Source organism: Etheostoma cragini, chromosome 5, assembly GCF_013103735.1.
Source record: "Etheostoma cragini isolate CJK2018 chromosome 5, CSU_Ecrag_1.0, whole genome shotgun sequence".
Taxonomy (NCBI): Eukaryota; Metazoa; Chordata; class Actinopteri; order Perciformes; family Percidae; genus Etheostoma; species Etheostoma cragini.
This window is the reverse complement of record NC_048411.1, coordinates 21,551,762-21,563,331: the sequence shown is the minus strand read 5'-3', so window position 1 is coordinate 21,563,331 and position 11,570 is coordinate 21,551,762. Positions and strand designations below refer to the sequence as shown.

The 11,570-nt window shown below is 37.3% G+C and overlaps 1 protein-coding gene across 1 annotated transcript in view; it reads right to left on the bottom strand.

The window, feature by feature from the left end:
- tars1 (threonyl-tRNA synthetase 1) overlaps nucleotides 1–6,416 on the bottom strand; it is a 15,371-nt gene extending 8,955 nt beyond the window's left edge. The window contains exons 1-9 of the mRNA XM_034870842.1: nucleotides 6,236–6,416; nucleotides 5,434–5,511; nucleotides 4,596–4,786; nucleotides 3,542–3,665; nucleotides 2,568–2,692; nucleotides 1,746–1,863; nucleotides 1,241–1,305; nucleotides 646–724; nucleotides 310–456 (exon numbers count right to left, since the gene is read on the bottom strand). Coding sequence (XP_034726733.1) covers nucleotides 310–456; nucleotides 646–724; nucleotides 1,241–1,305; nucleotides 1,746–1,863; nucleotides 2,568–2,692; nucleotides 3,542–3,665; nucleotides 4,596–4,786; nucleotides 5,434–5,511; nucleotides 6,236–6,295 — 987 coding nt within the window. The 5' untranslated portion in view covers nucleotides 6,296–6,416. The remainder of the gene's footprint in view (nucleotides 1–309; nucleotides 457–645; nucleotides 725–1,240; nucleotides 1,306–1,745; nucleotides 1,864–2,567; nucleotides 2,693–3,541; nucleotides 3,666–4,595; nucleotides 4,787–5,433; nucleotides 5,512–6,235) is intronic.
- Nucleotides 6,417–11,570: the final 5,154 nt, after the last annotated feature.

The following is an 11,570-nucleotide window of genomic DNA, read 5'->3' as shown; positions in this document are numbered from 1 at the left end:
ACACACACACACACACACACACACACACACACACACACACACACACACACACACACACACACACACACACTTTTCACACTTCAAGAATGGTTTTGATTATCTTGTCTGTTGAGAAAGTGTGACTTGGTAACATCAGACACATCAAATACAATTCCAGCCCTTGTACTTTAGAAGTATTCTAGTGGTATTTCATAAAAATACAGCGAAAAACCTTCGTTTGTAAGAAAAAAAACCTGAAGGAAACCATTTCAAAATTACTATGGAAACCAACTCTTTCTAGTGGCAGTTTCTTCACATCTCTAATCTTACCCGGCCCAGTTTGCGGTGATCTCGGTTCTTGGCTTCCTCCTGAAACTTCTCCCACTCTTTGAGCATTTTGGGGTCAGGGAAGGAGATTCCATAGATCCTCTGGAGGGTTTCCATGTCTGCCTTTCCCTCCCAGTATGTAGACGAATTCTAGCACACGAAAAAAGGAATATGTTGGCTTTCATCAGTCTTTTGGGTCAAATCCCTTGAGAGGCAACTCTGTTCTGAAATGGGGACGTATGTGCTTACTCAACATTCAGGGAACAGAATACACTACATAAATACTACTTGTTTTGTTCAACAATATGTCCACATATCCACTAACAATACATGGCTCACCTTGTGGATCTTAAGTGCCTTGATTTTTCCTGTATGTCTCACATGGGGCCCGCGGCACAAGTCAATTAAGGGACCACACCTAAAATGCAGAATGTTTAGTGTTTTTACAAGTATTTACAAGAATAGGATAAGTATTACATTTAGGATAAGGCTAGCAATGCTCTATTCATACACTATATTTATGTAATTGCTATCAAATCCCATAAAAAGACCAAAACCAAGGATGCATTAATGGCAGTACTCTCCAACCGATCTGTGACAATGCTGAAGACGTAAATATATATTTTTTTAAGTCAAAAATGAATGATTAAATACTTTAAAAGGCTAGATGATTTTCTTCATACAGCTGGGCACCATTTTTTTAGATTACCCTAAAAATACAGTGTCCATTTTCATTTTAATAAAGAAAGCATATGACACAGAGGAATATGCTATATGAGGCTTTGGCAACAAAGACAATACTTGTCAGTAGGATCAATGTATTCCTGGTTGTAGTATTTTAATGGGTTGTGTTGACACTACAAAAAAATTTAGTTCATCGCCCAAATTCAAATTTAAAGATAAAAACCTTTACATGCACAGGGCCAAGACTCACCTGTAAACCGTAGTGGTGGGAGTGGTAACCTTCTCATTCAGAATGCGGCACTTAAACTTGTTGTACTGTCAAGGAGCAGAAGTAGTTTTAGAGCTCTGTTAATTATGTTCCATTTTTCTTTCTGTTTTTTTCAATACGTTTGTACGGAGCCCCAGAGCTTATATGGAGTAAAAAAACTAAAAAAACATGTACTGGGGACAAACACTAAACTTAGGATCTCAATTTCATGGAGGAAAAAACACACATTTTTTTGATCTAAAACAGCAAAAAAAAAAAAAAATATTTATATATATTTTTTTTCTCCTCTAAATCAGACAAAAAAAAAATGTATCCCACTTTTTTTCTTTTCTTTTTTTTTCTTCTTCCTCCATGTCAAAGTCAAGATCTTGCAACTAAAACTCGAGCACTTTGATAACAAAGTCAAGATCACGCAAAAGTGTGTTTATCCGCAGTACATGTTTTTTTTTCATCCTCCGGGGCTCCGTACGTTTGTATATTCAAATACCTTAAACATTTCCAATAGAGTTTCCTTTTTTATCTCAAGCCTCTCAAAAGGCTGCTTCTCCTTGATAATTTTCTTGCACAAGGTCTCCAGACATGGAAAGTCATTGCTCGATACGCCCCTGTCCAAAACATCAAAAGAGAAACACAACAAGAGCATTACATTCAATGGCAATTACTTTCTTACTCGGTCTGTCAGTGTTTCAAGAGGGTATCATGCATGTGACCCAATACGCCATGTGACCTTTTGTTCACCAATGTAATTCTTTGACATCCTGAAACTGATAACCTAAGCCGAGCACGGGCAAGAATTAAAAGTCCTTGGCTTTAGGGCTAGAGCAATGTCAAAATATGCTTGCAAAAACATTCTCCAAGAATGCCATTTGCATAAAATGACTTCATTAAGGAGCTTGTAGAATTAATTTGACAGCACTCCTCACGCTCTCCTGCAGCAGGGAGGAATGCATCTGTTTCAGGGAAAGGTCAAGGGAAATAGTTGCTCAAATTTCTGAGGGGGTCTCAATACATTTTCAAAGCTTCTCAGAAGCAATCTCTAGTTCTGTGTTCTGTGTTCAGATATGCTTTTAGGCTTCCAATCCTGTGAGCAGATATAAAAAGATGTCATTTAAAATCCACACCCAAGAAAAATACAGCTTGACAGCATTAGCGTCATTACAATCAACCTGTTTTGCGTTTGCCACTGGTTTCAAACAGTGAACCAGACTGACAGTTGCCAAGCCTTGAAGTACAAACCAAAACAACACTGGGAGCTGACTAACACAAATAAGTATACAGAATATCTGAACCCAAAGCCTGTGTGACTCACTCATTGTTCTCCAAGAACATGTCGTAGTAGAAGCCGTTCTCAATGGGGGGACCGTAGCAGAGGCAGCCTCCGTACACCCTCTCCATGGCTTCACCCAAGATATGGGCGCTGGAGTGCCAGTAAACCTAAACAACATACAACAAAAATGTTGCTTTATTAGCAGAAACTACAGTGCAAACCATATTTTTGTGTTCATCAAGAATGGGAAGAAGGACTTTACTGGAAAAATCAAGATTGTTGCTACAATCATTCATTGTACTGCAGAATTTGTTAAAGCTTTTGAAAAAAAAGTGAAACCACTTAAAGTGTGTAAAATCACAATTCTTCTGTTGACACAAAGTACTTAAACTTCAACTAACAAATTGCTCTTCTTCAGGTAAAATACTCAGCAGCTTGCATAGACAATGATGATAAAATTGGACTTTTAAATTAGGAACCAGTCTGGTTATTCGCTTAGAGAGCACTTGCTGCCACTTTTATGACAGTACATGATTGCAGCAGTGTTTTACATTCTCTCGTCTCCTCGTAATGTCTTTGTGGCTCAGGCAGTTTGTAAATCAGAGAGCTTTGACATTTAATATTGATTGTAAACCTCTCATTCATCAGTGTAACCTTGCCTACCATGACTACATATCAATAAGGTTGAACAAACTATGTAATAAATAAAGTAATTACCGGATTTGTTATAGTCCCAGTACACAAAATCCAAAACAAATTAACACTTTCACTTGTGACAAACTATAATTTATAGCCTTAGCACATATTTCTCAAATTTATAAAAACAAATTGTATTATTCTGAATACTCAACTGAGATTTAATCGGGAAAATTCTGAAGAGTTCTGGTGGTCAAGAAGGAGCTAACTGTGCATCCAAAAAAAGGTGTGGAAAATGAATTTTCTATACTACACTCTACTTTCTCAGAGGGGCAAAATAAAGCCTCGTCTGCATCAGACAATGGATGAGGTTGACTTACAGCTTGGGCCTCCTCATCATCAAACTTCAGCAACTGAAGGCTGCAGTCATCCTCCAGTGGCCTGTCCAGGTCCCATACACCATTGTTCACTTTAGCAATCACTGTGTTGTCGGCAAGGCCTTGACTGGACATAAAAACAGGAAAATATTCCATATCAAATGAATGTGCAGATGAACAAATATATGATATTCTGACAGCATACTGGAACAGATAATCTTGGTCAAAAGAGGTCAAGATATAACATCTTGTTTACCATCCCGTATAACTTAAATATTAAAACACACCTATAAATTGTGTCACGCATTTCAACATGAATCCATTGTTGTTTTACATGCTTAAGATGTGTACATTATTCTATGATAATGCGGAGTCAAACGGAAGTTCCAGTGAAATCTGAGATGCAGTAGTAATTATTTAATCCTAGTTAAAAGCTTTGAAGCCCCCATGCTACTGAGATTACACATTTACAAAACTATCCAATTGCCTTGGTCATTAGAATTTTAGGACCTAAAAACAGTGGGTCACTGAATGTTAGAATGACACGCCATATGCACCAATGTGCTTATTGTGTTATAAAGAAATAACAGAGGTGAAGGTGAAGTTGGTGCTTTTAAGTCGTGGAGCAATGCAGCATCCACTCATTCAACAACGGTCATAGAGATGCTTACATTTCCCTGTGTTTTGTACAATCTGGTCATGTGAACTTTGGTTTTTATCAACATGAAATATATCAACATTTTATGAGCACCTTTTGTATATTGGACCATCCTGGTAGGGAGATCATTTTCCGGCTATGCCACGAGAAAGTTTTTTTTTTTTTTTTTAACGATAATGCTATTTTCTTGTCTTTGCTGGACGGTCTTAGGTTGGCGGCTGTCATTTCCAATGACTGCGTATATAATGTGGGTGTTGTGAAGTACAGTCTGAACAAATAAACGTCACAGATAATCTTTGTAAAATAAATTCCTGAAAACACCCTTGAGTTTTTTTTTTTTTGTGCTACGTGAAAACGGGGTGTCACATTTAAAAGTTATATCATCATCATCACACCGACCTGATTCCACAGGCCACTTGGTATGGTGTGGTCTTCCAGGACTCGGCATCCACCACCTTTCCATCGGGCAGAGTCACCTTGATGGCACGGCTGTTCTTCGCAGCCCTCTCTGCCATCAGAGCTTCATGCTCAGCTTTCAGCTTGGCGTACAAAGTAAGACGCTCATCAATGTACTGGGGAGCTGGTGTCAGCTAGACGAAAGCAAAGGTGTAAAGAAATGGAGGATTACGAATAAGGCTGTCACTTTGAAATAACTTTGATTGGGTTAATCTGAACAAATAGTAGATGTCCCTTTTAAGGAAAAATGCTAACTGCCAAGTCTCAGTCAACTGTAAAAATATTGAATTGAAATATTATTTTCTTTGTCTACCCACTATTTTCTTATCTTCTCAGTTTAAAGTGTACTTTACAGTATGTACTGTAGATTATTATGGAGCAAAACAGGACAAAACAGTAAGAGCATGAAGACACACACACACACAAACACACACACACACACACACACACACACACACTTTACTGTACTAAGGAACTTGGACCAATATGTGACATTTATAGTTTGTGTTTTAGATTCAAATTTCTATACGTGCTAGAACTATCTCAATGTGATGCCATTGTTGAACTTTTTTCATTAGACTTCAAAATATCTGCAAGGTTGTTGTTTTTTTAACCTATATTAGTATCTAATCAAAATGGGTGTGTGGCTGTTTTGAGATGTGTGGGCATGCAATTATAAAGACCGAAACAAACACAAGCTGTACACCATAATATGAGTTCTTGTAAAACAAAACCTTATTATGATGTCTAATAAAGGTTGACACTTTATTGAGCAACTTACCTCTGCCCTGCCTCCAGAGTCCCCAGTACTACTTTTGGCCTTCTTTTTTCCTCCATCTTTACCACTTTCAGTTCCCCCCTGTCCAAAAATCACGCTATGACGTTAATGAACTTTTATCAAAAGAAAGTGTATGAAGCATGTTCAGACACACCTGGATACAAACTACGCACTATTTGTATACAAGTGGTAAAGGCACACACCTGCACAATGCTTGGCATAACAATAGTAACATCCACTACAAACATCAGGAACATAAACACATTAAAACTCTCCAAACATCTGTTATTTTACATTGGCCTTCATTACTGGTAGTTAATATGTTTTGACAGTCAGCTAGAATATGATTTAAATCATAAAGCCCTCCAAATTATATAGCACAGTAGCATTATTATTATAAATTACAAACCAGTTGTTAAGAGTGCCTAATGTACAACATTCAGGGACAGTGAAACATTCAAATCACAGAATGTTGAATTGAGCTTGGCGTGAAATGGTATTCTCTAGCCAAAACTATAGCGCTACGTGTGATAAAGATAAGTTAGCCAAACCAAACCCGCTGACTGGTCTTTTTTTATGGCAACGTAACAAAATGTAAGGACTAAACAGATTGCAACAAAATGAAACTAACGCTTAACTTATCTTGAAAGTGACATTGTGGGTAAAACAAACCTAACGTTAGCTACTCATACAAGCTTGCTAGCCACAAGTTAGCACCGCATTGCTGGATGACAGCATGAATCAGGCTAACGTTACACTAGCCGCTAGCTGGCTAATATGACTTAAATATGGCCGGTTACATCACCTTTTTTTTCTCATCCACTTGCAATTCGTTCATTTTCTCCACGACAGTTCGGTCTGCCATAACGGGTTAAAAGCTACCTCACTTTAAGAGATAACTTTTGCAAGTCTTTGCTGTACTGTACTGGTGCCGGGTGAGGGCTGATGACGATAGCCGGATATTGCGATTCTGATGCAACATTGCCGTAGTAGGCGGTGCTTCATTGCTATGACAAATACTCAGGGAAAAATCAAAGAGTCAAAAAGATGTAATTTCAAATAAAATCAACAGGGCAGTAGCCAGCATGGGAGTTTTTATTATATCTAAATTGTGGTTTATTTCTTGTTTTGTAGTGCTCCTGCACAACATGGTTACTCTGAATTGGTGGAGCCAGTTTAATTAGTCTGCAAGTAAACACTTGAGCATCTAATTTCACTGTTTAATATACCCTCAACCAGAGAGCTATCTTAAATCCGTGAAATAACCTGCTGTCATGTTTGACTTGAACAAAACCTAAAACACAACGTGCACAGTCTCACATTTCAGGAGACCACAGGATGTTTGGATAATGTTTTGCATTATATTTTTAAAGTGCTCAGAAAACCAGGTCAGCTTGTGTTTCTGTATTTATAGCCTAATTATTGGTTTAGTTGATTTTGGATTGGAAATTAAAATGCAGTTTGGGCCTGTTGTTGACAGTGTGGCTTGATGGTTCACAGAGTCATTTGGTCAAGGTCTAGGCTTCAATTTAGCTTTTCCTCTTGTCAAAATATTTTTCTGTTTTGACTGTTTTAGATGAGAAAAGATTGGCTTTGTACATTGTCATGAAGGAAGATTAAAAGAGTATGCATACTTCCTTGACCTCTAAATGTGTCTGTCTGACATTTGTCAGTATTCCATTTTTTTATTTTTCATAGCCTAGTATAAGTCTTTCTCTTTCTCTTTCATCTTTCTTTATGCAAATGTTTCAAAATGTCAACTCCTTATGAGGATCTTAAATATGTTAATGTTTTTAACTGTAACCTAATTATAAAACCTTATACTTTTTGTACTTTTTACATGTCCAACATAAACTACTGGTATGTCTTTTAATCTAATCAGATGAACCAGCTAATCTAGACGCATAATCCGTACTCACAATGTGTGCATAATCAAAATAATAAAGCACAGATAAGTCCTGGCGCTGATTAGAACCATATCGCTGATTGCTCCGCCAGGCGTCAGACTTCAAACAATGTGTGCATTTTCAATTAAGTCAAACAGTGGTTTTAAACTCCGGCCACTCTCCCAGGGAATAAGGAAGAAGCTGTAATACATTGTGCTATCCTGCTGTTTTTGTGAGAAGAGGGAATTCTTGAATAATTAACCTTTAATAACTTTAAAAGTTGGGCAGCAGCATTTATTGTTTGGCTCTGTAATGGGCCTGTTATTCTGATTGATGTATATATAAAACAAGGTAGATTACAGTACATGCAATAGAACGTCAGTAATATGTTTAATAATATATTTTGAATGTTTCATTATAGGCATGTTAATCAATAATCTTTATATTTTCTAATGCTATTACAGTATTTAATTTCACATTCTAAATATAGGTTGATGGTGTAAAACAAATAGATGTTGTAAGGTTACTGATTTAAGAATGTATTATGAAAACTGGTCATTGGTGGTAAAATACCCCCTGCTCCATTTTTCTATTAATTTTAATTAAATAAAAATTAAAAATTTGAGATTTTTTGAATATTTTACATCACTATAACCATTAGGTGTCAGTAGAGAAACCTTGCAAAGGACAAAGCTAAGCCAGAATCCAATACCAGCCAGTCTCAAACACTGTTTTCTGCATGCAGTTTGCACTCCCCCACAGTTCAGAAGCTGACATTGTCACCTCCCTGACTGAAGTTTTGATATATCCCGCATTTTGTCTACAGGCATCTCTGGAAAGATCACTGCAGAGCTCCTGCCTCTGCCTCTTTTACTCTGCTCCACATTCAAAGGAAATTGCAGAGGCGAATACATGATGGGATTTGTTCCAAATGGATCATAAATATTTTATCCCTCCATGGTAATTTTTTTTCAAAGCAGAGTTTATGAGATCATCAGTCATTGCTATTGTTTGTGTCCCATGAAACACTTCTCTGAACAATATTGGGGAATACCTCTTGATTAGACAATTGTTTAATCTTATGGCATAGGGTGGCCCAAATGAAAACAGCCTCACTAAACGCTCCTGAAGCTAACACCCACAAAAGAAAACATTGAACCTGTGAGGCAACAAAGATGTAAAATCAGGAGTTGTACAGACTGGATGAAGACAGATGATGAGAGCAGCAACCATGTTTTCAAGATCAGAGCTAATAATAGATCCCTAGAGCACTTAATGAGACTCATCACCACATCAAGATTTACAACCTTTATATATGGGTTCCTGCTCTTCCAGGTGAACTACCCAGGTGCCCACAATCCCACTTTAATGAAACATGTTTGTAAGGGGAAGCATTCTTACAGGTCTGAGTAAGCCTGCTGGTTTCCTACTCTAAGAATAAGCTCCAATTTGAAAAATCATTGGCCTTCAGCTCCTCTCCTTGCTGGAAAAGGATGACACCAGGTCAGAGACAAGGGCAGGGAGAATCACCCTGACCAGGCAGACAACCATCTGCTGCAAAATCCTTTATGATATGGTGCATGGGGTGTAAATCCTGCTACTAGTTCTAGTCTTTCATCATTAGGCATTATTGCCCAAAGCATTTTCTCATAATGTATACATAATCGTAATGAAAATGTAAGGCTTTCTAATTAGGATTTTTTTTGGCTGCACATTATGTCAAAGCTTTTTATTTATTTCTCATATATTTCCTTTGTCTTGTGCAACTTTGCTAAATTGTAAGGCACCTCTGTATCTCTCTTTGTCCTAGGGAGTCAGCAATATGTTGCTACAGAAAGGCCACTGAGTGCCTCAAGTGACTGTGTTTCTTAAATGGAAGTTCACAAAATTTGAATTTTATAAAATGTTTCCATACATTTTGAGAATGATTTCTATTCAGATGCCGATAAGGATAGCAGAAAAGTCAGTCTTGGCATTAGTAGCTTAACAAAACACATATTCTTTATAATATTGGAACATTTTCCAAACCAACAACAATATTAGTAAATGTGTTTTTTCTGTGTTTTCAGGTACTAGTTCTTCCATTCCTTCAGTTTATTTCAGTGGACTTAGAACTTTTATGGTTATAGTATTACATGTAAAAAATAATACATGTAAAAAGTAATCTTATCATATCATGGTAATACAGTTGTGTAGCCATCTTTCCTGAAGAATAATCCTCAAAGTTCTTCATACTGCATGAATACAAATAACGTACTTGGAGATGGCTTTTCTGATCTACATCAACCCATTTTTACCCACTCCTCTCCACAACACCGGCAAACACACGGACGCAGATCTGTTTCTGGGTCGCTTGCCTTCCTCTGCTGATCTCCTGCAGAGTTTCTGGTTCACACAGAGGTGCTCTCTTTGACTGAAAATTCAAATGCAGATGCACATGAAACAGCTCTGACAGCATCTCAAATAAAGTACAATGAACAGGGAAATAAAAACTTTTTCAAAGAAGAGAAAAAAAATATGTTCTGACTTGGCATGTTTTTTATCTAAGGTGAATCACTAAAGTATTATGTAAAAAGTGTTTTCCTGCTTAACAGTGAAGTGACATGAAGTAAAGAAGTAAACTGCTTTATTAAAGTAAAGCTTATCCATTCACATGCATTTCAGAGTAGATACAACCAAAACATGTGACAAACCAGGTATGCCTGTCTGCATACAACCCAAAATTGATAAATAAATCATATGCCATGCCATTGGAATTGTAGTCATATTTCTCTTTCTTTAAAGCATAATCATGGGTCACATCCCAAGCGGATGGCAGGGCATCCAGATTATGCTGCTTAGACTGCCATCTCTGCATTGCCACATAATGTCAAATACACCAAGGAAGGCTTTAGAAAGGTAGCCTTTCCTAACCTTCTGTGCTGCCAGGGGAGAAGGTAGATGGCAGAAGTAAAATGGGAAAAAAACGAAGATATAAGTCCCCCGTGCTTTTATCTTAGTAAGAAACAAATAATTGTTTGATGTGTGGAAGACAATAAAAATTTACATCACACCTAGAAGAACATTTATTGGCTTTTTTCCACTACCAGAGGTGATGGCAGATCAGCTAGATGTGGTTAGTCTGAAAAAGAGAGACATAGAGGACAGGAGATAGAAGGATTAGGCTTGATTCTGGTCCCTTATCATTCAATTCAGTCTGCTGGCTCCGCAGCAGTAAGAAGAGATAACTAACAGGATCTGCTGTAGCTAGAACAGTACTGTGAGCCAAGCCGGGCCTGACTGTCATTAGAGGATTACACTTTATGTATTCTGCTACTGCCAAAAGAATCCTGGTATACTGAAAGTGCCTCCACCCTGAAAACAAAAATCGCATTAAGCATTTGTTAATCTGAAGATGCCTCCTCTAAAAGAATCCAAGGATCTCGATTGTGTCTTTTTTCAGGAGAAGGGCAATGTTTTTGTTTTGAACTTTTTTTAATTATGTATTATAGTTGTGGAGTTTGGAACTTGAAAAAACATCCATTAGGAAATGGGTACTAATGTCTTTAAAATTCATTTTGACATGCATTCAGTTGATAGCATCACTGTGCCCACATACGTTTAGACTCACTGACCGGTCCGTTTATGCAATCGTTGCAATTAAAGGCTGGTTTGTATGTAGTGGCTCTTAATGTAAGAGCCAATATAATCAGGGACACTTCACCCTTATTCTACTAAATACTTTGTCACCTTTGCTGCACAATTTGATCCCTGAAGAAAGGGTAAAATACACAATAGGGAAAAGAAATGAAACTCATTTTGAATTCCAAACATACATTACACTAGGTTTATTCACTTGAGTAGCAGGATAAGCCCCTTGAGATAAAACAGCTCATTAGGAGCACAGAAAAAAAAGAAAAGTTAATCAACCTAGACCCCAGCACGACTTTCTCTGAGTCATTCCCACACTTTTGGTGAGTGCTGTACAAGAACGTCTTAGTGATCCACGCAGGTAAGCTGCATTAATCTTAAAAATTCTCATTTTATTTTACAAATTAAAAAGCATCCAACAAGATCTAGAAAGCTCATGGTCTTAAAGCTAGCATTACATTGAATATATGATTTTCTATCTTACAAGAGCATCAAAACTAAACAAAATGTTAAGCAACCCTTCACTTTATGGATAGCAGATGACTTTAGTCTGTGGGTATTTTTTCAAAGCAACAACGATTACAGCTAGCTTTTAGAGCAACACATAGTAGGCTACAGAAGCAG